The sequence below is a fragment of the Mauremys reevesii genome, linkage group 22 (genome assembly GCF_016161935.1).
Source record: "Mauremys reevesii isolate NIE-2019 linkage group 22, ASM1616193v1, whole genome shotgun sequence".
NCBI lineage: Eukaryota > Metazoa > Chordata > Testudines > Geoemydidae > Mauremys > Mauremys reevesii.
Genome location: NC_052644.1, coordinates 23,933,728 through 23,956,688, shown reverse-complemented (window position 1 = coordinate 23,956,688; position 22,961 = coordinate 23,933,728). Strand labels below are relative to the sequence as shown.

General features: G+C 67.2%; 4 protein-coding genes across 7 annotated transcripts; 3 read left to right on the top strand and 1 right to left on the bottom strand.

Annotated features, from left to right (window-relative positions):
- Nucleotides 1-812: 812 nt before the first annotated feature.
- Nucleotides 813-7,522, top strand: PIM2 (Pim-2 proto-oncogene, serine/threonine kinase). The gene is made up of 6 exons (XM_039509852.1): nt 813-917; nt 2,234-2,340; nt 3,326-3,376; nt 4,070-4,442; nt 4,808-4,984; nt 6,505-7,522. Exons 1-6 carry the CDS (start codon nt 878-880, stop codon nt 6,672-6,674), a joined length of 918 nt encoding a protein of 305 aa, XP_039365786.1. The 5' UTR covers nt 813-877; the 3' UTR covers nt 6,675-7,522.
- Nucleotides 7,523-9,118: 1,596 nt separating this feature from the next.
- On the top strand, nt 9,119-16,752 carry SLC35A2 (solute carrier family 35 member A2). Of its 3 annotated transcripts, none has more exons than XM_039509847.1 (5): nt 9,119-9,203; nt 11,391-11,573; nt 12,174-12,325; nt 12,461-13,155; nt 16,166-16,748. In XM_039509847.1, the coding sequence occupies exons 1-5, from the start codon at nt 9,152-9,154 to the stop codon at nt 16,191-16,193; spliced, it is 1,110 nt and encodes a 369-aa protein (XP_039365781.1). In that variant the 5' UTR covers nt 9,119-9,151; the 3' UTR covers nt 16,194-16,748. The 3 variants fall into 3 exon arrangements, with proteins under 3 accessions (XP_039365781.1, XP_039365779.1, XP_039365780.1); XM_039509845.1 differs by lacking the exon at nt 9,119-9,203 and adding an exon at nt 9,796-9,979 and having other exon boundaries at nt 16,166-16,752; XM_039509846.1 differs by lacking the exon at nt 9,119-9,203 and adding an exon at nt 11,054-11,153 and having other exon boundaries at nt 16,166-16,750.
- A 295-nt stretch (nt 16,753-17,047) lies between these two features.
- On the bottom strand, nt 17,048-19,021 carry PQBP1 (polyglutamine binding protein 1). 2 transcript variants are annotated; one of them, XM_039509856.1, is made up of 7 exons: nt 18,900-19,021; nt 18,582-18,663; nt 18,172-18,281; nt 17,938-18,047; nt 17,679-17,789; nt 17,384-17,444; nt 17,048-17,241 (listed from the first exon to the last, which is right to left on the bottom strand). In XM_039509856.1, the coding sequence occupies exons 1-7, from the start codon at nt 19,004-19,006 to the stop codon at nt 17,085-17,087; spliced, it is 738 nt and encodes a 245-aa protein (XP_039365790.1). In that variant the 5' UTR covers nt 19,007-19,021; the 3' UTR covers nt 17,048-17,084. The 2 variants fall into 2 exon arrangements, with proteins under 2 accessions (XP_039365790.1, XP_039365787.1); XM_039509853.1 differs by having other exon boundaries at nt 18,172-18,283; nt 18,863-18,973.
- Nucleotides 19,022-19,332: 311 nt separating this feature from the next.
- On the top strand, nt 19,333-22,748 carry TIMM17B (translocase of inner mitochondrial membrane 17B). The gene is made up of 6 exons (XM_039509857.1): nt 19,333-19,474; nt 20,410-20,509; nt 20,720-20,783; nt 20,892-21,020; nt 21,156-21,266; nt 21,604-22,748. Exons 1-6 carry the CDS (start codon nt 19,449-19,451, stop codon nt 21,690-21,692), a joined length of 519 nt encoding a protein of 172 aa, XP_039365791.1. The 5' UTR covers nt 19,333-19,448; the 3' UTR covers nt 21,693-22,748.
- The last annotated feature ends 213 nt before the right edge of the window (nt 22,749-22,961 follow it).

The window sequence follows — 22,961 nt, the reverse complement described above, 5'->3', positions numbered from 1 at the left end:
CCCCAGGTACCTGACAGTATCTGTTCCTGGGGGCAGTTTTGGTAGGACCCACACAAACGCCACCTAAGATCTGCGGGGGGGGGAGGGGGTTGCTGTGAAGGGGGAGCCCCAGTTCCTGCCTCCAGGGACAGCCCAGGACGAGTGTTTGGGGGTCCCTGCTCCAGGGTCTCCAGCGGGGGGGGGGGGTCTCCTTGTTGCCTTAGGGCAGCAGGGGCTCTGCAGGGGTGTGTGACCCCCCGTTCACTACCCACCCCTGGGGTCTGGGGGGAGCCCAGTGACCCAAAGGCCCTGCCACATGCCCCCCCAGAGTCAGGAGAGAACCCAGGCGTTCGGGCTCCCAACCTCCCCCCACACTGGCACTCCAGCCACCAGACCCAGACACCTGGGCTCTCCTGGCTCTGGGAGGGAAGTGGGGACTAATGGTTAGAGCGGGGTGGGGCTGGGAGCCAGGACTCCTGGGTTCCCTGCCCGGCTCTGGGAGGGGAGGGGCGGAGTGGGCATTGCCGGGCACCCGGACGCCTGGGTTCCCTGCCCACCCTAGCAGTTCTGGAGGCGCAGCCACCTCTCGCTGAGGGTGAGGGACGCGCGAGGCGCCGCGGCGGCTGGTTTGCGCTGACCGAGTTCCCAGCAAACGCTGCGGCGCCGCTTCCGCCGAGCCCCCGCGGTCACCCCCAGACCTGCGCCCCGATTCCTGGAAAATCACCTCGACGTCCCCTCCCCCGCCCGCGCTGCATCCCGGGGCGGGGCCATGCAAACGAGCCCGCCGCTGATTGGCTGGCGCCGGGGTTGTAGCGAGGGAGCCGCGCGGCGCGGCGCGAGTCGGTCCCGGGCTGAGCTCGGGGCGCTGCGGGGTCCGAGGCTGCGGGGACGGGCGGGGATGCGGCCCGCGGGCGGGGAGGGGCGCTGCGGCCCCAGAGGTGAGACCCGGCCCCTGCCCCCTCCCCTCCTGCAGCCCCACGGTCCCTTCCTGCCCCACGGCCCACTCCTGCCCCACGGCCCCCTCCTCCTGCAGCCCCACGGCCTCCTGCCCCACGGCCCCTCCTCCTGCAGCCCCACGGTCCCTCCTGCCCCGGCCCCTGCCCCACAGTCCCCTCCTGCCCCACGGTCCCCTCCTCCTGAAGCCCCACGGTCCCCTCCTGCCCCACGGCCCCTGCCCCACGGTCCCCTCCTGCCGCCCCACGGCCCCTGCCCCACTGCCCCCTCCTGCAGCCCCACGGCCCCCTCCTGCCCCACGGCCCTGCCCCACGGTCCCCTCCTCCTGAAGCCCCACGGTCCCCTCCTGCCCCACGGCCCCCTCCTGCCCCATTGTCCCCTCCTCCTGCAGCCCCACGGCCTCTGCCCCTCTGCCCCTCCTCCTGCAGCCCCACGGCCCCCTCCTGCCCCACGGCCCCTCCCTCCTGCCCCATTGTCCCCCTCCTGCCCCACGGCCCCTGCCCCACGGCCCCCTCCTGCAGCCCCATTGTCCCCTCCTCCTGCAGCCCCGCGGCCCCTGCCCCACTGCCCACTCCTGCCCCACGGCCCCCTCCCCTTCTCTTGTCCCACTGCCCCCTTCCCTCTCCCACTGTCCCGGCTCCTGCCCCACTGCGGGTAGGTGAGACCCGGCCCCGACCCCTCCCAACTGCTCATTTCTCTCCAGTCACTTTCACACTCGCTGTCTGTGTCTGTCTTCCATAGTCTCCCCCCCGCTCGGGGTTGGGGGGGCTCCTCTCCCCTGTGTCATTCCCCAGGTCTCTCTGGGGCTCCTTCATTCCCCCCCCCCGCCGGACACGCCAGGCTCCCCCTCTGCAGAACTGCCCCTGCCCGCATCTCCCACTTCATTCCTGGGGCAACCCGGCTCTGGGAGGGGAGTGGGGTCTAGTCGTTAGAGCAGGGGGGGCTGGGAGTCAGGACTCCTGGGTTCTCTCCCCAGCTCTGGGAGGGGAGTGGGGTCTAGTGGTTAGAGCAGGGGGGGGCTGGGAGTCAGGACTCCTGGGTTCTCTCCTGGCTCTGGGAGGGGAGTGGGGGCTGGTGGTTAGAGCAGAGGGGGCTGGGAGCCCGGACTCCTGGGTTCTCTCCCCGGCTCTGGGAGGGGAGTGGGGTCTAGTGGTTGGAGCAGAGGGGGCTGGGAGCCAGGACTCCTGGGTTCTCTCCCGGCTCTGGGAGGGGAGTGGGGTCTAGTGGTTAGAGCAGGGGGCTGGGAGTCAGGACTCCTGGGTTCTATTTTCCATGACAGTAACACTCTGCCCTGCCGCAGGGAAGGACAAAGACGCCTTCGATGCCGTGTATCAGCTCGGGCGGCTCCTGGGCAAGGGCGGCTTCGGGACGGTCTACGCTGGTCACCGCCTGGCTGATGGACTGCAGGTGAGAAAACCGTCTGGCCTCGGGGGGCAATGGGGCAGGGGCTCTTCCCCTCTGGGGGACAGCGGCTCCCACCCGGCCCCAGGGCGGGGACTGGCTGGCTCAGGGGGGCGGGGAATGGGGCAGGGGCCTATCCCCTCTGGGGGGCGCTGGCTCCCACCCGGCCCCAGGGCGGGGACTGGCTAGCTCAGGGGGGCGGGGAATGGGGCAGGGGCCTATCCCCTCTGGGGGGCGCTGGCTCCCACCTGGCCCTAGGGCGGGGACTGGCGGGCTCCGGGGGGCGGGGAATGGGGCAGGGGCCTATCCCCTCTGCGGGGCGCTAGGTCCCACCCGGCCCCAGGGCGGGGACTGGCTGGCTCAGGGGGGCGGGAATGGGGCAGGGGCCTGGCCCCTCTGGGGGGCGCCGGCTCCCACCCAACACAGGGCGGGGACTGGCTGGCTCAGGGGGGCGGGAATGGTGCAGGAGCCTGGCCCCTCTGGGGGACAACGGCTCCCACCCGGCCCCAGGGCAGGGACTGGCTGGCTCAGGGGGGCGGGATTGGGGCAGGGCCCCAGGGCAGGGACTGGCTGGCTGGGGGGCAGGGAATGGGGCAGGGCCCCAGGGCAGGGACTGGCTGGCTGGGGGGCAGGGAATGGGGCAGGGCCCCAGGCCGGGGGCTGGCTGGCTGGGGGGCAGGGAATGGGGCAGGGCCCCAGGCCGGGGGCTGGCTGGCTGGCTGGGGGGCAGGGAATGGGGCAGGGCCCCAGGGCCGGGACTGGCTGGCGGGGGGGAAGGGAATGGGGCAGGGCCCCAGGCCGGGGGCTGGCTGGCTGGGGGGCAGGGAATGGGGCACTGGCTGGCTGGGGGGCAGGGAATGGGGCCGGGCCCCAGGGCGGGGGCTGGCTGGCTGGGGGGCAGGGAATGGGGCAGGGCCCCAGGCCGGGGGCTGGCTGGCTGGGGGGCAGGGAATGGGGCAGGGGCCTGATCTCTCTCTCCGTCTCTCTGCAGGTTGCCATCAAACACATTGTGAAGACCAAAGTCGCGCACTGGTCCAAGCTGGTAGGTTTCGTTTCGTGGGGAGGGACGGGAGGCAGTGACTGGAGGGGGGGGGCAGCTAATTCCTAGACTCCGCTCGTTAGCTCAGGGTGCTCTCGCCGGTTAATTGCTTCCCCTTTGAAAGCTCCACGTGAGCAAGGACACACGACGAGTCTGCGTCCCCACTGCCAACCTGGGGCGGCTAACGAGGGGCTGAGCTCGGCAAATTCCCACCAGGGGCCTCGAACCCGAACCCGCGCTGAGATCCTTGGGACACGGCTTTATGCAAATTAACCCCGTCTCCTGCTTTTCGATTGGGCCCAGATAAAGGGGGTGGGTCTATGGGCTGAAGGTGCTTTAGCGTAGAAATCGCTGCAGCCTCTACTGCCCCCTGCAGCACGGCACCCCCCAGCACCCACTGCCAGGACTCCTGGGTTCTCTCCCCGGCTCTGGGAGGGGAGTGGGGGCTGGTGGTTAGAGCGGGGTGGGGGTGGGAGCCAGGACTCCTGGGTTCTCTCCCCAGCTCTGGGAGGGGAGTGGGGGCTGGTGGTTAGAGCGGGGGGGCTGGGAGCCAGGACTCCTGGGTTCTCTCCCGGCTCTGGGAGGGGAGTGGGGGCTGGTGGTTAGAGCGGGTGAGGAGCCAGGACTCCTGGGTTCTCGCCCCGGCTCTGCAGCATAAGGCCCAGCCTCAGTGTCCCGCGTTCTCTCTCCCCACAGCCCAGCGGCCTCCGAGTGCCGCAGGAGGTGATGCTGATGAAGCGGGTGTGTGCCAGGGGTGGGCACCGGGGCGTGATCCGCCTGCTGGACTGGTACGAGACCCCCGAGGGGTTTCTCCTGGTGCTGGAGCGGCCTGAGCCCTGCCAGGATCTCTTCGACTACGTGACGGAGCGGGGGCCCCTGGCCGAGGGGCAGTGCCGGCGCTTCTTCCGCCAGGTGCTGGAGGCCGTGGGTCACTGCCACGCCCGGGGGGTGGCACATCGGGACATCAAGGACGAGAACATCCTGGTGGAGCTGCGCACCGGCCACCTCCAGCTCATCGACTTCGGCTCCGGCGCCCTCCTGCGGGACACGGTCTACACGGAGTTCGATGGTGAGGGGCCCGGACGCCTGGGTTCTCTGCCCGGCTCTGGGAGGGGGGTGGGGGTAGAGCTGGGAGCCCGGATGCCTGGGTTCTCTGGCCGGCTCTGGGGGGGGGGGGGGGGTAGAGCTGGGAGCCCCGACGCCTGGGTTCTCTGCCCGGCTCTGGGAGGGGGGTGGGGGTAGAGCTGGGAGCCCGGACGCCTGGGTTCTCTCCCCGGCTCTGGGAGGGGGGTGGGGGTAGAGCTGGGAGCCCGGACGCCTGGGTTCTCTCCCCGGCTCTGGGAGGGGGGTGGGGGTAGAGCTGGGAGCCCGGACGCCTGGGTTCTCTGCCCGGCTCTGGGAGGCGGCAGCGCTAACCCCTGTGCCCCCCCCCAGGCACCCGTGTGTACAGCCCCCCGGAGTGGGTGGGGCTGCAGCAATACCACGTGCTGCCGGCCACCGTGTGGTCCCTGGGGGTCCTGCTCTACGACATGGCCTGCGGCGACGTCCCCTTCCAGCGCGACGAGGAGATCCTGGCCGCGCAGCTCCACTTCCCGGAGCCCCTGTCTGAGGGTGAGCGCCCCCCGCTGGCCCCCGGGGGTACTGCCCCCCGTGCCCGGCCCGGCCCCCTCCTGCCCCCCTACGCCCAGCGCTGCCCCCGCTGGCCCCCTCCTGCCCCCCTGTGCCCGGCCCGGCCCCCTCCTGCCCCCCTACGCCCAGCACGGCCCCCGCTGGCCCCCTGTGCCCGGCCCGGCCTCCTCCTGCCCCTCGCCCAGCACTGCCCCTGCTGGCCCTCCTGCCCCCGTGCCCGGCCCGGCTCCTCCTGCCCCTACGCCCAGCACTGCCCCGCTGGCCCTCCTGCCCCCGTGCCCGGCCCGGCTCCCTCCTGCCCCTACGCCCAGCACTGCCCCTGCTGGCCCCTCCTGCCCCTGTGCCCGGCACTGCCCCGCTGGCCCCTCCTGCCCCCTGTGCCCGGCCCGGCCCCTCCTGCCCCTCGCCCAGCACGGCCCCGCTGGCCCCGTGGTACTGCCCCCGTGCCCGGCCCGGCCCCTCCTGCCCCCTCGCCCAGCACTGCCCCACTGGCCCCTCCTGCCCCCCTGTGCCCGGCCCGGCTCCCTCCTGCCCCTCGCCCAGCACTGCCCCCTGCTGGCCCCCTGCTGGCCCCGGGTACTGGCCCCGTGCCCGGCCCGGCCCCTCCTGCCCCTATGCCCAGCACGGCCCCCGCTGGCCCCCTCCTGCCCCCTGCCCCCGGCCCCTCCTGCCCCTATGCCCAGCACTGCCCCCGCTGGCCCCTCCTGCCCCCTATGCCCAGCACAGCCTCCGCTGGCCCCTTCTGTGCCCCCTGCCCAGCACGGCCCCTCCTGCACTGCCCCGCTGGCCCCCTGGTACTGCCCCTGTGCCCAGCCCGGCCCCTCCTGCCCCCTCGCCCAGCACTGCCCCTGCTGGGCCCCTCCTGCCCCCTCGCCCAGCACGGCCCCGCTGGGCCCTCCTGCCCCTGGGTCCAGCATGGCCCCTCCTGCCCTGCCCAGCACGGCCCCACTGGCCCCTGGGTACTGCCCCTGTGCCCAGCACAGCCTCCTGCCCCTGGCACCCCCTGCTGCCCCTCCTGCCCCCATGCCCAGCACGGCCCCGCAACCCCTGTGCACAGCCCGGCCCCTTCTGCGCCCCCTTACGCCCAGCACTGCCCCCTCCTGCCGTCCTACACCCAGCACGGCCCCTCTATGCCCCGCATGGTCCCCTGGGGTACTGCACCCCGTATGCCCAGCACTGCCCCTCCTGCCCCCCTATGCCCAGCCTGGCCCCAGCTGGCCCCTCCTACCCCCCAACGCCCAGCATGGGCCCCGCTGACCCCCTGGGGTACTGCCCCCCCCAGCATGGCCCCCGCTGGCCCCCCCCTGTGCCTCCCTACGCCCAGCACGGCCCCCCCGGGCCCCCGGGGTACTGCACCCCAACATCTCTTCATTCTTTCACACTCCTCCCCCCCCTTTTTTTTTTTTTTTAAATTCCTCTGGACGTTCAAAATGATCAGTTTGGTGGGGGCTGGGCGCCAGGACTCCAGGGTTCTCTCTAACCTCCTTGCTCATTCTCCCCAGGCTGCCAGGATGTGATCCGATGGTGCCTGTCCCCAGAGCCCTCAGAGCGACCCACGCTGGAGCAGCTTCTCCAACACCCCTGGCTGCAGCCTGATCCCCAGTTCCAACCGGAGGAGGAGCCACAGAACCCAGCGCCCCCTAGGGGCACCGCTGGCAACAGCAGCTGCTGAAAGACTTGGATTTACCCTGCATCTCCCTGCCGGGATGGGGACCCACCCCCATGGGGACCACTTCAGCCTCAGGCAGCTGGGCCTGTGGCCAGCTGAGATCAGAGTTGACCTGGTTTTACAGGTGTCTAGAACCCAGGAGTTCCCAGCCTCCCCACCCCCCTTTCTAACCACTAGACCCAACTCCCCTCCCAGAACTGGGGAAAGAACCCAGGAGTCCTTGTTCCCAGTCCCTCCCCCCTAGAGGTTTGGATTCTGGTCCCTCTCAAGGATCAGCCGTGTCTCTGTATGTGTAAATACTTGTGTATTGCCGTGAGCTGGGCTCCCCTCAGTACCAGCCCATGAGGTGGTTAGGAGGTGTGGGGGGCTCTAGCCCCCCCATTTCCAGCCCCTCCCATGCTCCCCAAGGTGTGGCTTGCTGGGCTGAGACTGAGGTGTCTTATCTAAGCTGCTGAACGGGCCCCGATGCAGGGGACCCCGGTGCCAGCATGAGATTCAGACCAATTCTGTACAGGATTGAGGGGAAGAAAAATCTATTTAAATAAAAGAGGTTTTATCTTTATCCAGGAAATCCTGGTAGAGTCAGTGATTCCTCTCACTAGGGGGAGGTGGGAACCCAGGAGTTCTGGCTCCCAGCCCTGCCCCAGCTCTAACCCCCCAGTCCCCTCTCAGAGCTGGGGAGAGAACCCAGGTGTCCTGGCTCCCAGGCCCTCACCCACAGTAAAGGTGTAGCTCCAGCCAGCACTCCTGGATCCAGCAGTGACTCTCACTTACCAGGTGTCACCTACGTCAGCCCTACATTGACCTGTCTTCCCCTGCGCACACCAGCTGTGCCAACACCTGCCAGCGTTTCATGTCCCCGCCCCAGCCACACCCTTCCTACTCCCCACTGGGCCTTCAAAGCTCTGGGTGTGGGGAATGTGATAGGGGGCAGGTCCCCTCTAGGGGGTGCTGGCTCCCATCCAGCCCCAGGGTGGGGACTGGTTGGCTCTGTGGGGGATGGGACATGGGCCCTGTAGCCTACATGGCTGGCCACTTTTGCACTCCGTGGTGCCCAGAAGCAATTACCCTTCCATGGGCTCCCCTGAAATGCATGTTGGCCGCCCATAGCCCCTGAGACGTGTCGTGTGAGAAGCCGACCCAAGGAGCTGGGTGGCTGGAGGGAGCTTGGGGGACGGTTCGCTGCCACGGGGGTGTGCTCCGGGGCTGGAAACCAGGAGTCCAGGCTCCCACCCTCCGCCACTGTAACCCGCCAGCCCCCACTCCCCTCCCACAGCCGGGGAGAGAACCCAGGCGTCCGGGCTCCCAGCCCCCACTCCCCTCCCAGAGCCAGGGAGAGAACCCAGGCGTCCGGGCTCCCAGCCCCAAACCGCCCCCCCCTTCTAACCACTAGCCATCCCTGCTCTCTATGGTCCTCCCAATCGGGCTCTGCTCTAGCCAGCCCTATGGTGCTCTCTATGGTTCTCCCACTCAGGCTCTGCTCTAGCCAGCCGTACGCTGATCTCTATGGTTCTCCCACACGGGCTCCGCTCTAGCCAGCCCCTCCGCTCTTTATGGTCCTCCCACTGGGGCTCCGCTCTAGCCAGCCCAACCCTGCTCTCTATGGTCCTCCCACAGGGGCTCCGCTCTAGCCAGCCCCCTGCTCTCTATGGTCCTCCCACTCGGTCTCTGCTCTAGCCAGCCCCTCCGCTCTCTATGGTCCTCCCACTGGGGCTCCGCTCTAGCCAGCCCTACCCTGCTCTCTATGGTCCTCCCACTGGGGCTCCGCTCTAGCCAGCCCCTCCGCTCTCTATGGTCCTCCCACTGGGGCTCCGCTCTAGCCAGCCCCCTGCTCTCTATGGTCCTCCCACTCGGTCTCTGCTCTAGCCAGCCCCCTGCTCTCTATGGTCCTCCCACACGGGCTCCGCTCTAGCCAGCCCCTCCGCTCTCTATGGTCCTCCCACTGGGGCTCCGCTCTAGCCAGCCCCCTGCTCTCTATGGTCCTCCCACTGGGGCTCCGCTCTAGCCAGCCCTACGCTGCTCTCTATGGTCCTCCCACTGGGGCTCCGCTCTAGCCAGCCCCCTGCTCTCTATGGTCCTCCCACTCGGTCTCTGCTCTAGCCAGCCCTACCCTGCTCTCTATGGTCCTCCCACTGGGGCTCCGCTCTAGCCAGCCCTACGCTGCTCTCTATGGTCCTCCCACTGGGGCTCCGCTCTAGCCAGCCCTACGCTGCTCTCTATGGTCCTCCCACTGGGGCTCCGCTCTAGCCAGCCCTACGCTGCTCTCTATGGTCCTCCCACTGGGGCTCCGCTCTAGCCAGCCCCCTGCTCTCTATGGTCCTCCCACTCGGTCTCTGCTCTAGCCAGCCCTACCCTGCTCTCTATGGTCCTCCCACTGGGGCTCCGCTCTAGCCCCGCCTCTCGCGGTGGGGCGGAAGCGGAAGCCGGGATGCGGAAGTGGCGGCGGGGCGGGGTCTGTGGGTTGCCGGGCAGTTGCCACCATGGCAGCGGCTGGGGGGGCCGGAGGCGGCGGGGACCAGGCGGCCGCGGGGGGTGAGACCCTGGGCCGGGGCGGGGGGGCGGGGCAGGGACCGGGGCCTGGGGCCTCGGGGGGGGGGCGCTGACACCGCGGAGACGTGGGGCGCAGGGAGCTGGTGCCCGTGGCGCGGGGTGGGCAGCAGGAAGTGGACACGGGAAGGCGGCGGCGCCGTGGGGGGGGTGCCTGGGGCTGGGTCACTGGCTGTGACGGGGGCGCAGACACTGGTGCGGGTGGGGGAGCGAAGGCCACGTGAGGAGGGGTAGATACCTGGGGGTCCTGGGGAACCTGGCGTTACGGGCAGGGGGGGAGTTTGTGAGGAAAGGCTCATGCTGCAGTGGGGAGATGATGTGGGGGGGGCAGTGTCCGGGGAGGGACAGACACTGCAGGGAGGGGGGGGATGCAGGGGAAAGTGGCGAGAGGAGCCCTGGGAGGGGCAGACCCTACAAATGGGGGGTTGGGTTGGTTTAGACACTGGGACAGCATGGGAGGGAGGCTGCAGTGGGGTCTGGGTGTGGGGCGGGGTGGAGTAGGGAAGGCCAGGGAATTACTGCGGCTGAAGGGGGAGCGTGTGGGGTTGGACATACACAAAGGCGGGTGTCTGGTGTACAAGGGGGAGCTCTGGCCCCCGTGATGAGCGGGGCGGGTTGCACAAGGTGGGGACGGGGGACTCCCTGCAGAGAAAGATGGGGCGGGAGTGGGATTTCCTGCTTTTCTCCCCACTTGGAGGCACCGTTATGTGGAGCTGTTCTGCAGCTGCTCCTCCCCAGAGGCAGCTGCGTCTCTGTGCCGCGTGAGTCGTTCCCGGCATAGCCGGCCGGATTTCCCTCGTACAGTAGCCCTGGGCCGGCCTGACCGTTCCTTGGATTGGAATGTGGTCAAGGGAGGGAAAGTCCCCACCCTTTTTTCATATTTCCTGGTTTGACTCCGGACAGGTGTGTGTTTGCTTAGCCGGGTGCGGCAGGAAGCCAGTGATTTAGCTGCAGTTCACTTCAGCTGATGCCAACCCCCCACCCCCACCCCCTGGCACCTGAAGTGCTGCCCATCTGGGTGCCAGTCTTTCATCCAGGACTCATGAGTTGAAATTAGCGGCAATCAATCACGCTGGGAAGCAACATTTAGATGGGCTCACCGGCCCGCCTGCCTGGTGTCCTGCCTCCGACCAGAGAAATCCTTGTCTCCCAGCTCCCAATGGCCCCTGCCCCGATGGTGTTGGTGGTTGTTGACAGTTTCTATTATGGTAGGGTCTACAGTTATACTTCCCCAGCGTTAGGCATTGATTCTTTCAATGGCGGTCAACGCCATGCAGATTTCTGTGGTGTTAGGGGCTGGCTAGACACAGGGCAGAAAGCCCCATCGCAGAGCCGAGGTTTTTTGTTTCATTATAACGTCTCTGGCTGCTGAGTGGGGAGCTCATCGACTGTGAACAGGAGGAGAAAGGCCTGGGCACATCAGGATGCCTGAGCTGTGGGGAAAGGCCCCAGGGTGTCTCCAGCCGAGATTGGGACATATTAACGCCATGGGACAAGGGTCTCCTCCGGACCCCTGTGTTCTGTTCTGCCCAACCCGCTTGCGAGGAAAAGGGGGGGGCAGAGGAGGGCCCATTGGAGGAGCAGCGAGCTGATCTCGTCATGGGCGGCTGCAGGAGCTGGTCTAGTTGAGCTGAAAACGCAGGCTGCCGGGGTGGGGCTGAAGCACCCGGGGGAAGAGCTACCGACGCCAAGCGACCAACCCGGCACAAGGAGAAACGGGGATAAACTGATTGAGGAAGTTTTGAACCACCTGAAAGAGAGGGCGAGCCAGCCCTGTGCAGCTGTTCCCCAGCTGCCCTGCCCCAGGGGTGGCTGCATCTCCGCGCCGCGAGCCATCCCTGTGCAACGTTATGTGCAGCTGTTCCCCAGCTGCCCCACCCCAGAGGTGGCTGCATCTCTGCGCCGCGAGCCCCCTGAATGCAGCCTGCTTGAGAGGTGGGGCCAGGGAGGGGGCAGCCTGCCTTCTGCATGTGCATTAGATCAGTGTGCAAGGGGGCCTCACAGGATTTTGGCATTGGGGAATTGGCTGGGTGCAGCGTTGCAGGGAAGGGGTGTGTGGAAGGCCATGGGGGGTCTGATCTGGGGAAGGGGATGCCAGGCGGCTGGGTCTGAGGGGGAGAGGGGGATGCCAGGCGGGCTGCCTCTGGGTCTGACCCGTCCCTGTCCCAGCAGGGAACCGTCGGTTGAAGTACATCAGCCTGGCAGTGCTAGTGGTCCAGAACGCCTCCCTCATCCTGAGCATCCGCTACGTGCGAACCCTGCCCGGGGAGCGCTTCTTCGCCACCACGGCCGTGGTGATGGCTGAGCTGCTCAAGGGAGCCACCTGCCTGGTGCTCATCTTCCTCCAGAAACAAGGTAGGGGGGCCAGGCTGGGCAGGGGGCACTCTCCCCTGGCGGGCCGGGCCGGGGGCTGGGCGGATGGTAAAGCTGTGTCCGGGCGGGCCGGGCCGGGCGGGCGCTGGAGGGGGGGGCTAGGCGGGCCGGGCGGGCGCTGGAGGGGGCTAGGCGGGCCGGGCCGGCGGACGCTGGAGGGGGACACTAGGCGGGCCGGGCCGGGCGGGCGCTGGAGGGGGGGGGCTAGTTGGGCCGGGCCGGGCGGGCGCTGGAGGGGGGGGCTGGTCGGGCAGGCCCGGGCGGGCGCTGGAGGGGGGGGGCTAGGCGGGCCGGGCCGGGCGGGCGGTGGAGGGGGCTAGGCGGGCGGGCGGCGCGGCGCTGGAGGGCTAGGCGGGCGGGCGCTGGAGGGGGCTGGTCGGGCTGGGCGGGTGCTGGAGGGGCTGGGCGGGCAGGCCGGGCGGGCGCTGGAGGGCTGGCGGGCCGGGCCGGGTGCTGGAGGGCTGGGCGGGCGCTGCCGGGCGGGTGCTGAGGGGGGCTGGGCGGGCGCTGGGAGGGAGTCCGGCGGGCGAGCGCACCGCGCCAGGCAGACCGTGAGCCGTCCCTGGCGCTCTCTGCCCGCAGGCAGCGTGAAGCAGTTCGCCCTGTTGCTGTATGACGCCGTGGTGGTGCAGTACATGGACACGCTGAAGCTGGCGGTGCCCTCGCTGATCTACACGCTGCAGAACAACCTCCAGTACGTCGCCATCTCCAACCTGCCGGCAGCCACCTTCCAGGTGGGACCCCAGCCCTGAGGCCGGGCTCGACCGGGGGTACTGGGGTGGGGGAGGATCTGTGGGTTGGCTGGCAGTCAGGAGGGGATGCCAGCCCGGCCCCCCGCGGCTCTGACCTGCCTGCCCGCCGCCCTGCAGGTCACCTACCAGCTGAAGATCCTGACCACGGCCGTCTTCTCGGTCCTGATGCTTCGCAAGAGCCTGTCGCGCCTGCAGTGGGTGTCCCTGGTGCTGCTCTTCGCCGGCGTGGCCGTCGTCCAGGTGGAGCAGGGCCAGGCGGGCGGGGGGAGCAACCCGGGCGCCGCCCGCCAGAGCTACGCCGTGGGCCTGGTCGCCGTGGTGGTCTCCTGCCTCTCCTCGGGCTTCGCCGGCGTCTACTTCGAGAAGATCTTGAAGGGCAGCTCGGCCTCCGTGTGGCTCCGCAACGTGCAGCTGGGCATCTTCGGGACCCTGCTGGGGCTGCTGGGCATGTGGTGGGCCGAGGGGGCGGCCGTGGCCGCCCAGGGCTTCTTCCACGGCTACAGCCCGCTGGTGTGGGGCGTGATCCTCAACCAGGCCTTCGGCGGCCTCCTGGTGGCCGTGGTGGTGAAGTACGCGGACAACATCCTCAAGGGCTTTGCCACCTCGCTCTCCATCGTGGCCTCCACCGTGGCCTCCATGTACCTCTTCGGCTTCCGCCTGCACCCGCCCTTCGCCCTGGGGGCCGGGCTGGTCATCGGGGCCGTCTACATGTACAGTCTGCCCAAGGCCGGGCCGCCCCTGGGCCCTCGCCAGGAGCCCACGGCCCTGCCGCCCCTCGGCAAGGAACCCAGCGAGCCGGGCTACCCGCCCAAGTCAGTGCTGGTCGAGTGAGGCCTGCTGGGGGGTGGGGGGATCTCTCCTGGGCCCCGAGCCCCTCCAGAGCCTCTCCCTGCCCCACATCTCTCTGCCCCTCCTACCTGGGCTCCTGCCCCACGTCTCCCTCACTTGAGTGGTCTTTGGGGGGAAGCACGTCCCCCTTTCCTTTCTGCTGCTGCTCCCCCCTGTATCCTCCGCCCCACATCTGTCCCCCACCCTGCTCCAGTTCAGACCGTTCCCCTCTCCTGGGTCAGGATGACGGACACCCCCCACTCGGCCCAGGAGAGGCATTTAGGTGCACACTACAGGGGGGAGAGGTTATGCGGGGGTCACCTCCGCCCCCCAAGAGACCATGATTCCCCCCCTCCTTGAGCCGCGGGGGGTCGGCAAATGGATTGAGCCGGAGGATTATTTTTGTATGATACCAAAGCAGCCCTGATGGACGGTGCCTGAAGACGGGGGGCGGGAGGGAGCCCCCAGGAATGGCTCGGCCGTACCAAGCTGGCATGTGGAGGAAGGACTCGCGTGGGAGTGCTGCCCCCGGCCTCCCCACGGCACCCCCTTTGTTGGAGTACTCTCTCGCACAGCCCCCTAAGTTGTGTGTCGGGGGAAGGTGCTGGGAGCCAGGACTCCTGGGTTCTCTCCCCGGCTCTGGGAGGGGAGTGGGGGCTGGTGGTTAGAGCAGGAGGGCTGGGAGTCGGGACTCACTGTCTGTAAATTTCAGCTGAGTTCCTCCCCCAGCTCCGTGACTCAGTTTCCCCCGGGTGTTCCAGGACGCTGCCCTGCCCTGGCTCCTTGGGGCTCGGCTGGGTGGGAGCAAAGGGCCGTGACCTGCCATTAATTACTAATCCATCTCCCTGGCGGGAGGCAGCGTCCCTGGGCAGGCAGGTCCCTGGGGCAGTGGGGACAGAGGCTGCCGTTGGTATCAGGCAGTGGGGAGCAGCCAGTGTGAATGTGCATTGCGCCCCGACTCCACTGCCAACCCGTTCCCAGCAGCTGGGGGCTGGCCCCATTGACGCTGCCGGGGGCCATCCCCGGGGACTCCATGGAGCGATGGCCAATGGACACGGGCGGGGGGCTGGCCCCGACCTCACACAAATGAGGTGATGAGATATATTTTAAGTGTCACGCTACCCTCTGCTGCTCTTGAGGGGTGGGGGCCTGGGAGCCCGGACTACTGGGTTCTCTCCCTGGCTATGGGAGGGGAGTGGGGGCTGGTGGTTAGAGCAGGGGGGGCTGGGAGCCAGGACTCCTGGGTTCTCTCCCTGGCTCTGGGAGGGGAGGGGGGGCTGGTGGGTCGAGCGGGGGGGCTGGGAGCTGGGACTCCTGGGTTCAGTTCTCAGCTCCGTCTCTCTCTCTGCCTCAGTTTCCCTCCTCCAAAGCCAGGGGCAGCACTGCTTTGCGGAGGGGCCAGCTGGCTGGGATTGAGGCGGGGGAGGACACTCCCGCAGGGGTGCTACCACTGTACATAGATGCCGGGTGACACATTTTGTACAGATGGGGGGGTGGGTTTTTTTAAAACGCCTGTAACCCTGCTGGCTGCTGTCCTGTCTGCAGAGCCGCCGCGCGGAATAAAGAGACTGTATTTATTTAGCTGGCGTGCTCGGTGATTGACCGGGGGGTGGGGGGGTGTCCTAGGATTCATGTTAGTGCATGACCTCTAACCCTACTAACAGCTGGGGAGTGGGGCGGGGGCCTGGCCCCTCTGGGGGGCACCGGCTTCCATCCGGCCCCAGGGCGGGGACTGGCTGGCTCAGGGGTGGGGAATGGGGCAGGGGCCTTTCCCCTCTGGGGGGCACCGGCTTCCATCCGGCCCCAGGGCGGGGACTGGCTGGCTCAGGGGTGGGGAATGGGGCAGGGGCCTGTCCCCTCTTGGGGGCGCCGGCTCCCATCCGGCCCCAGGGCAGGGACTGGCTGGCTCAGGGGGGCAGGGAATGGGGCAGGGGCCTGTCCCCTCTGGGGGGCACCGGCTCCCATCCGGCCCCAGGGCAGGGACTGGCTGGCTCAGGGGGTGGGGAATGGGGCGGGGGCCTGTCCCCTCTGGGGGGCACCGGCTCCCATCCGGCCCCAGGGCAGGGACTGGCTGGCTCGGGGTGGGGAATGGGGCCCGGGGCCCTCTAGGGGCGCTGGCTCTGCTCCTGAGGTAAGTTTGCCAGGTCTCAGCCCCGTCCTGGTGTGGCAGCTCCCCCAGGCAGGGACACCCGGCCCCCCACAAGCCGAGGCCTCCACGTCTCCTCCCACGGCTTGGTGCCAAATGTGGGGAGGGGGTGACCCCCAACGCTGTCCCCTGGCCCATCAACCCCCCCTCCCACCCAAAGCACTGAGCCGTGTTCAGTGGTGGTGGTATCCCCTGTGTCTGCCCTGCTGGGGCCTCCCCAGAGATTGGGGAGTCCCCATGGGTAGGGCCCAGCCCTCCCCTGATGGTGATCAGAGGCCATTGGGGCACGGGCTACACCCATACCCCCCTCCCCCCAGCTGAGATCTCAGCCCCTCACTGGGCCAGGCACTGCCCAGCCCCAGAAGCAGAGAGATTCCCTACAGCCAACAGCAGTGGGGAAACCGAGGCACAAAATGGACTTTCCCAGCGGCACCCAGAGGTGGGCCAGGAGGCTGGAGCCGCAGGGCAGGGACTGGCTGGCTCCCGGGTGGGGTGGGGACGGGAAATGCCTCTCCTGTCCTATTAGCAATGAAAGTGGGGTGCTGGGGGTAGTTTAATAGCCTTGAGCCCCTATTGCTGGGGGAGGGGGGGGAACTCCAGGGCTTGGGGAGGGGGAGAATTCCCTGCCCCCCCACTCCAGCAGACCTGCAGGACCAGCCCCCCAAAACTAAACCTGGTACATTGTAAGCTGCATGAACTACTGGGTTGTGGAAGGCTGGGAGCCAGGACACCTGGGTCCTCACCCAGCTTTGGGAGTAGAGGCGGGGGAGGGCTGGGAGCCAGGATGCCTGGGTTCTCTTCCTGCTCTGCGCTCCCCGAGCCCAACCATCCCCTTTTCTCTCTTGCAGGCTGGCATGTAAAGAGAAGGGCTCCTGAGTCGGGCAGCGACTGGGGCGGGGCGACGTTCACTGTGTGTGGAAGCATCCGGCCCCGCCAGGGGGCCCCTTCGCCCTGCCCCAGAGGTGGCTGCATCTTGGGGCCAGGTGAGGCAGCGTGGGATCCTGCCCGCGGCTTTCAGAAAGAAGTAGGAGATGCAGTGGAAGGGTAGGGCTGGGAGCCAGGACTCCTGGGTTCTCTCCCCAGCTCCGGGAGGGGAGTGGGATCTGGGAGCTCCACCTCACTGCCATTTCCTGATTCACCCTGCCTCGGTTTACCCTTGCGTAAAAGGCAGGCAGCCCTCCTACCTCCCAGAAGGGGATGCGCCCGCTCACAGCGTGGCCAGTCCCCCTCACTCAAGCCCCCCATGCTCATGGGGGAGACGCAGGCACGAGCCGCTCAGTATTAATGCCCCCTAACCCAGTGGTTATGGGGCAGCCGTGTGGAACCCCCCATTTTTATCACTCCCCACTGTGGCCTTTTCTATTTATTGTCCAACATGGATTTTGACACAACAGCGTGTGCCCTCTCATCTGTGGGGCTGCAGGACTCCTGGGTTCTCTCCCCAGCTCTGTGGGGGGTGAGGTGATTAGAGCAGGGGGGCTGGAAGCTAGGACTCCTGGGTTCTCTCCTCGGCTCTGGGAGCGGGGGGAGGGGCCAGGACTCCTGGGTTCTCTCCTGCCTCTGGTCCAAGGACCCAGGGAAATACATGAGAGCACCCCCTGACCAGCCCCCTCCCCCCAGCCCTGTCTGCCAGGGAGAGCACCCCCTGCCCAGCAACGCCCACCCCACTCCCCGCAGTCCCCAGCCCAGCCCCCCGTGCAGGCCGGGCACACACACAGGTCGGTCCCAGCTGCATCTCTCCAGGTTTATTACGTGGGGGGGGGGGGGTCAGTCCTGCTGCTTGGCGCGGGAGGCCTCGGCGTTGGCCCGCAGCACGGCACCGGGGCTGGGGTACGGGCGCTGCTGGAACAGGGGCCCGGCCGCGGTCGTGTCGGCCCCCGTCTTCGCCTCGTTGCGCTTCGGCAGCCCCGTCGACCACGTGCCCCTGCGGGGGGGGGAGGCAATGTCAGCACCACAGCCCTCTGGGTAGGCCCCACCCACTGCGACAGACTCCTCCCCCGTCTCACCCCTCCCCTGCTCTGTCACCCAGCCCCCCCCCAAGCCACACTGGGACTACAGGATCTCACCGTGGGGCATCCGAGTAGGCACTGGGGTCCATGGGGTCTAGCTCCTCGTCCTTGCGGCTGCCTGGGGAGGGAGAGACCGTGCTCAGTCGAGTGCTGCCCAAACGCCCCCCCCCCCCAAGTCCAGCTACACCCCCATCCCCAGGTACTAATTCACCCCTTCCCCTCATCCCTCTTGCCCCCCATGTCTCTGCTCCCACAGCCACCCAGCCACTCAGCCCCACCCGCTCCAGGATGCCGTGGGACCTTCATCCCGCCCCCTGGCTCGGATCAAGTGGCACCCCCCCCCCCCACGCACTTTTCTTGCTCTTGGGATACGGCGCCAGCTCTTCCCGGCGATGGTAACGCCGCTCCTTCACCTCCTCGCGCTCCGGCTTCTCATAGGGGCGCTCCGGCTTCTCATCAGCCTCTGGGGGAGACACACACACAGCTCCTGAGGGAACCCCGGCATCTGGGCCCCACCACTCTGCCCCAGTCTAAGCCACTCGACCCCAAGCCCTGCCCAGAGTCCTGAATCCCAGCCCCCTCCCCAACTAACCCCATTTCCCTCCCATTACCTAGGCTGTTTTTCAGTTTCTTCGCGGCTTTGGTGATGATGGAGTTGGGGTCATTAGGAGAGAGCCAGGAGACCAGGTCGTTCTCCATGTTCCAGTAGTAGGGGAGACCGCTGGAGGGCAGGGGGAGACAGAGAGTTGATTCACCTGCCGTTATAACACGCTGAGATGCAGCCACTTCTGGGGTGGGGCAGCTGGGGACCAGCCGCACATAACGCCGCACAGGCTCTCTCTTACCAGATGGGGTCAAACACTTTATACCAGTTGGGCGGCAAGTTCTCAATTCTGGTGGCTTCGTAATCCACGTGGTCGTCATCGTAATCTTCCGCGATGACCTCCTCCTCGGGCTCTAAGGGCAGCGTGGGTCAGAGAACCGACTGCACAGATAGCGCCCCCCGGCCGGCCCCCCAGGGGAGAGTGCCCAGCGCCCCGCCCCCAGCGCCCCCAGAACCCCGCCCGCCCGGCCTGCCAGGAGAGCGCCCCTGCCCCGCCCCAGGGAGAGCGCCCCTGCATGGCCCCCAGCGCCCCAGAACCCCGCCCCCAGCGCCCGGCCCGCCAGCGCCCGGCCCCCCAGGGGAGAGCGCCCCCCGCCCGGCCCCCCAGCGCCCCGCCCCCACCCCCCGGCGGGCCCGGTGTCTCGCACGCACCCGGCTCCACGTGCTTGAGGAGGCCTCGCTTGGCCAGGCGGGACGGAAGCGCCACCGGCAGCGGCATCTGGAGCGGCGGCACCTGGCGGGGGGCGGGGGGGGAGCGTCAGTCGGGGGGATCCGGGGCCCGGGGTCCCCGCGTCTCACCTCCCGGGGCGGCCCGCCCCAGGACCCCCGTCGGCCCTCCTCCCGGGACCCCTGGCTCCTCCCCCAGCTCCGGGACCCCCGTCGGCCCCTCCCCCCAGCTCCCTCCCGGGACCCCCCCCCGGGGTCTCCCCCACCAGTCTCCCTCCGGCCCCTCCGCTCTCCAGGCTGCACCAAGACCCCAGCCACGCACGTGACGCACTCGGGCCAATCAGCGCCCTCCCCTGCTCCTCTCGCTCAGCTGATGCCGCAGGCAACTTGGCCCCGCCCCCTATGCCCATGTGACGGGCTCCGGCCAATGGGAGGGAGGCAGGCGGGGCTGTCCCGTCACCCTTTCCGGCTGACCAATCGAAGGGACAGAGCAGAGGGTCCCGCCCCCAAACACAACCAATCAGAGTGAAGACCGCAAAATCACGTGATACCTGTGAGCCGGTGAGAAGGGGCGACACAAGTCACGTGCTCGAAGAAGAGCCAATAAGGAGGCGGAATCCCCTCCCTAAGTGCACGCAGGGCCGGAAAAGGGGGGGGGTCTCCCCTGCCATGTGACTCCAACTGACCAATCAGAGCGGAGATACGCCCGGCGCCTTTATATGACGTATGGCGATAAACACACGTGATCCCAGCTGCCCAATAAGAGGCCGCGGGGCTCACCCGCTTCGTGAGAGGTGGAACGAGGGGGCGGAGCGTTTCACCCACGTGACCGTGCGGTCGCTGTTTGGAGCCATGGAGGAATATGCCCGGGAGCCCTGGTGAGCGGCCGCGGCGCGTCTCCCCCCGCGCGGGGCGCTTGGTACCGCCCGGTGGGCGAGCCCATTGGGAGGGGAATTGGTCTCTTCCCGCCCCCCACGGCAGGGGCCTGTGGGCCCAGAGCGGAACCTCCCTTGGTAGCTCCCAGCCCATTGGGTGGGCGAGTCCATTGGAAGAGCAGTGGAGGGGGAGGGACCTCTCGGACTTGCCTACCACCCCCTTCCCCTGGAATGGATTCACCCAACTCCCCTCTGCCAGCAGCGCCCCCTTTGGGGGGGGCTGGGCAAATCCATTCCCGATCTCCCTGCAATGGACCCGCCCGTTCCCGTCCTTCGTCCCGTTTCCCAGGGGGGAGGCTCTCGGGAACACCCCTCTTCTTGGTCACTTGGTACGTCCCTGCTCTTCGCTGTCTATGGGCGGGCGAGTTCATTGGCGGGAGAAATGGGGGGGTGCAGATTCTCCCCCCCCCCCGTCCTCTCATAGGCTCCATGGGCTGGGAGATACCAAGTCACCAAAGCGGGGAGGGTTGGGAAATACCAAGAGCACAAGAATGGAAGGTGTGTTTGTACCACGTGGTGTCCCGGGGGTGGGGGGATGATTATTGTAGGGTGTGTCGCTGTTCCCGAGGAATTGTTATTGTAGGGTCTCTCCTCGCTGGTGGCATGGCGGGGGCGGGGACAGGCTGTGTGAGGCTAGGTTGGCGCTGGCCGGGAGGGGTTGTAGGGTTGGCCGGGTGGGGGTTGGCTCCCTGCTGGTCCGTGGGTGGGGGAGTTATTTACCGTAGGGTCGGTCGTCCCCGGCCTGGGGTCGCGCTCGAGGGGTTAGCAGGGATCTGTTATGGGAGGGTTCCCACCCTCGGCTTGTTGTAGGGTTGCTTCGGGGGTTGTTTACTGTAGGGTCTCCTAAGCTGGCTAACCACCTCCTTCCCCTCCGGCAGCCCATGGCGCATCGTGGATGACTGCGGCGGTGCTTTCACCATGGGGATGATCGGTGGGGGGGTCTTCCAGGCCGTCAAGGGTTTCCGGAATGCCCCCGTGGTGAGTCCAGCCCCTGACACCCCTCGTTGCCAGCTGGACCCAGGCCCTGGAACCTGTTGGTGCTGGGCCCTCCGGGCTGGGGTGGGTTGTGCGCCTGAGGGGTGGCTCCCTGCCGATCCCGATCGCTGCAGGGGGAAGGGGAGAAGAGGGGCCCTGTGGGGGCCATGTGGCATCTCACCCCAACTCTTCCTCTGCTGCTCTTCCTCCTAGGGCGTCCGACACCGGTTCAAAGGGAGCGTCAGTGCCATCCGCATCAGAGCGCCGCAGATTGGAGGTGAGGGGGGGTATGTAGTGTGTGGGGGGAGGCGGGCAGTGTGGGGAGCATGGGCCTGGGGGGGAGGGGGCCAAGGTGTATCTAATCGCTGCTCCTTCCTTTCCCCAGGTAGCTTTGCCGTCTGGGGGGGCCTTTTCTCCACCATTGACTGCGGCCTGGTGAAGATGAGGGGAAAGGAAGATCCCTGGAACTCGATCACCAGTGGGGCACTCACGGGGGCTGTGCTTGCTTCCCGCAGTGAGTGTCCTGCACAGCACCCCCTGCTGGCCCCCCGCCTTGGGGCCCCCCGCTGCCGGGCCCTGACTGCCAGGGGTGGGCGGCCCCCTGCCTCCTGGTGCCCCATCTCTTTAATTCACCTCTTCTTCTCCCCAGGTGGCCCGTTAGCCATGGTTGGCTCAGCCATGATGGGGGGCATTTTACTGGCCTTGATAGAAGGAGTCGGGATCTTACTCACCAGATACACGGCCCAGCAATTCCAGAACTGTAAGCAGGGCCTGGGGCTGGGCTGGCAGGGGCTACGGGTTGGGAGTGAGGGGCACAGGCAGAGATGGGACGGGGGGAGCCTGGGACTGTGGGTTGGGAGTGAGGAGAGCTGGAGGGTGAGGGGGGCAGAGCTGGGCTAGCAGGGGGCTGCGGGTCGGGAGTGAGGAGCGCTGGATGTGGGTGCCCAGGGGTAGCAGAGGGCGGTGGATCATTTCAGCGCTGGTCAGGCTGTCCCTGTGTGGTGGTGTGGGGCTGTTCCCCAGCCACCCCGCCCAGAACTGGCTGCATCTCTGCCTTCTCACTAGTAATTTTCTCCCCCGCTTCTGCCCCCCCCCAGCTAACCCTTTCGGTGAAGACCCCAGTCAGCTGCCCCTGAAGGACAGCCCAGCGCCTCCAGGATACCCGGGCTATGGACAATACCAGTGAAGCTGCTTTGTACTTGGGGGGGTCCCCTCTTTTTTGGGGGGGGCAGCTGCAGCTAATAATTCGCCCCTCCCCCTTGCTGGTGCTCAGGATGTGATTCCAGCCGCTGGTCCTTCCAGTTCTTGGATTCTCGCTGAATAGGCCTGTTTCCCTCTTTGTGGAGGAGGGAGGGGTTTGCTGGGAGCCCTTCTAATTTGCATATTGTCGGGGGGCTGGGGACTATGGGGCAGGGGATTGCTCTGTATTTCCTGCTACGTTGGGGGGGCGGGCTGTGGGGATATTGGACTACAGGATAAATTGGGGTAGTTGGCATCTGCTCTCAGGGGGGAGCCTCCTTTGTGGAGCTCACCTCCCATTCTGTTTGGGGGTGGCTCCATTTCCAGCTTGAAAATGGAGTTCAATACACCCCTGAAAGGGCACGAGGGGCTGTATCACCCCTTTTAGCTGGGATGAAATTTAGGGGGGCTGCGGGGTTGTAGATGAGGGGGTGCTCCTGGCACTGTGCTGGGGGTGCCTATCTTTTTGCAGCACCCCAAAACTTCTTGTGGCAGGGTGTCTTGTTAGAGGCTTGCCTTGCTCCTGAGGTGGGGGGGCTGGGGGGAGGCATCTCTTGGAATGAAGCCAGGTGGGGCCTCTTGAAATCGGTATGACAGTGCACCCATGGATTATGCTTCCCCGCTTGCCTGGCTGTGACCCCAAAAAGGGGTGTGATCCCCACTTTCATAACCAGTGAATCCTGCTGTCCCCCCAGTCCAGCTGGGAAACTCCACCGTGGTGTGTATCCCCAGCCTGTCCCAATTAAGGTTACATCCCCCTGCTATCAGCCCCCTGAAATCCCCAGTTCTGAGCCCAATTTCACCTCTTTTAGTCTTTATATTTAAAGATGTTTTTAAATGTGTGTGACTTGCTGCTGTGTCAGAGTGTTTAATGATCTACCTGCCAGTGGGGGTGCTGTGATGCAGGGATGGGAGTGGGGTCTGGTGTGTGTAGTGAGGGGCCTGGGGGCCAGGACTCCTGAGTTCTTTCCTGGCTCTGGGAGGAGAGTGGGATCTAGTGATTGTAGTGTGGGGAGGGGGACGCTGTCTGTCTTCATTTAACCACAGAGCATTGAAGCTGCTGAACAGAGTCTCCCCCTCTGTGGGAGCAGTATTGGGGATTTGCACCAGATGGCTGATCATTCCATCCAGCACAGAGGAGAGTCAGAGATTGGACCTCAACGCTTCCAGCAGAGGGCTGCACGGCTGGAGCAAGAGAGACCCACTGCCTGCTCTC

Bases quoted from the DNA above. Each gene is read 5' to 3' on its own strand.
- TIMM17B (XM_039509857.1), top strand. From the start codon at position 19,449: ATGGAGGAATATGCCCGGGAGCCCTG. The intron at 21,021-21,155 runs GTGAGTGTCCTG...TCTTCTCCCCAG, and splicing joins GGCTGTGCTTGCTTCCCGCA to GTGGCCCGTTAGCCATGGTT. The intron at 21,267-21,603 runs GTAAGCAGGGCC...GCCCCCCCCCAG, and splicing joins GGCCCAGCAATTCCAGAACT to CTAACCCTTTCGGTGAAGAC.
- PQBP1 (XM_039509856.1), bottom strand. From the start codon at position 19,006: ATGGGCATAGGGGGCGGGGCCAAGTTGCCTGCGGCATCAGCTGAGCGA. The intron at 18,664-18,899 runs GTGCAGCCTGGA...GCCCCCCGCCAG, and splicing joins CGTGCGTGGCTGGGGTCTTG to GTGCCGCCGCTCCAGATGCC. The intron at 18,048-18,171 runs GTAAGAGAGAGC...CCTGCCCTCCAG, and splicing joins AAAGTGTTTGACCCCATCTG to CGGTCTCCCCTACTACTGGA.
- PIM2 (XM_039509852.1), top strand. From the start codon at position 878: ATGCGGCCCGCGGGCGGGGAGGGGCGCTGCGGCCCCAGAG. The intron at 4,443-4,807 runs GTGAGGGGCCCG...GCCCCCCCCCAG, and splicing joins GGTCTACACGGAGTTCGATG to GCACCCGTGTGTACAGCCCC. The intron at 4,985-6,504 runs GTGAGCGCCCCC...CATTCTCCCCAG, and splicing joins CCCGGAGCCCCTGTCTGAGG to GCTGCCAGGATGTGATCCGA.
- SLC35A2 (XM_039509845.1), top strand. From the start codon at position 9,820: ATGAGCGGGGCGGGTTGCACAAGGTGGGGACGGGGGACTCCCTGCAGA. The intron at 9,980-11,390 runs GTGAGTCGTTCC...CTGTCCCAGCAG, and splicing joins CAGCTGCGTCTCTGTGCCGC to GGAACCGTCGGTTGAAGTAC. The intron at 12,326-12,460 runs GTGGGACCCCAG...GCCGCCCTGCAG, and splicing joins TGCCGGCAGCCACCTTCCAG to GTCACCTACCAGCTGAAGAT.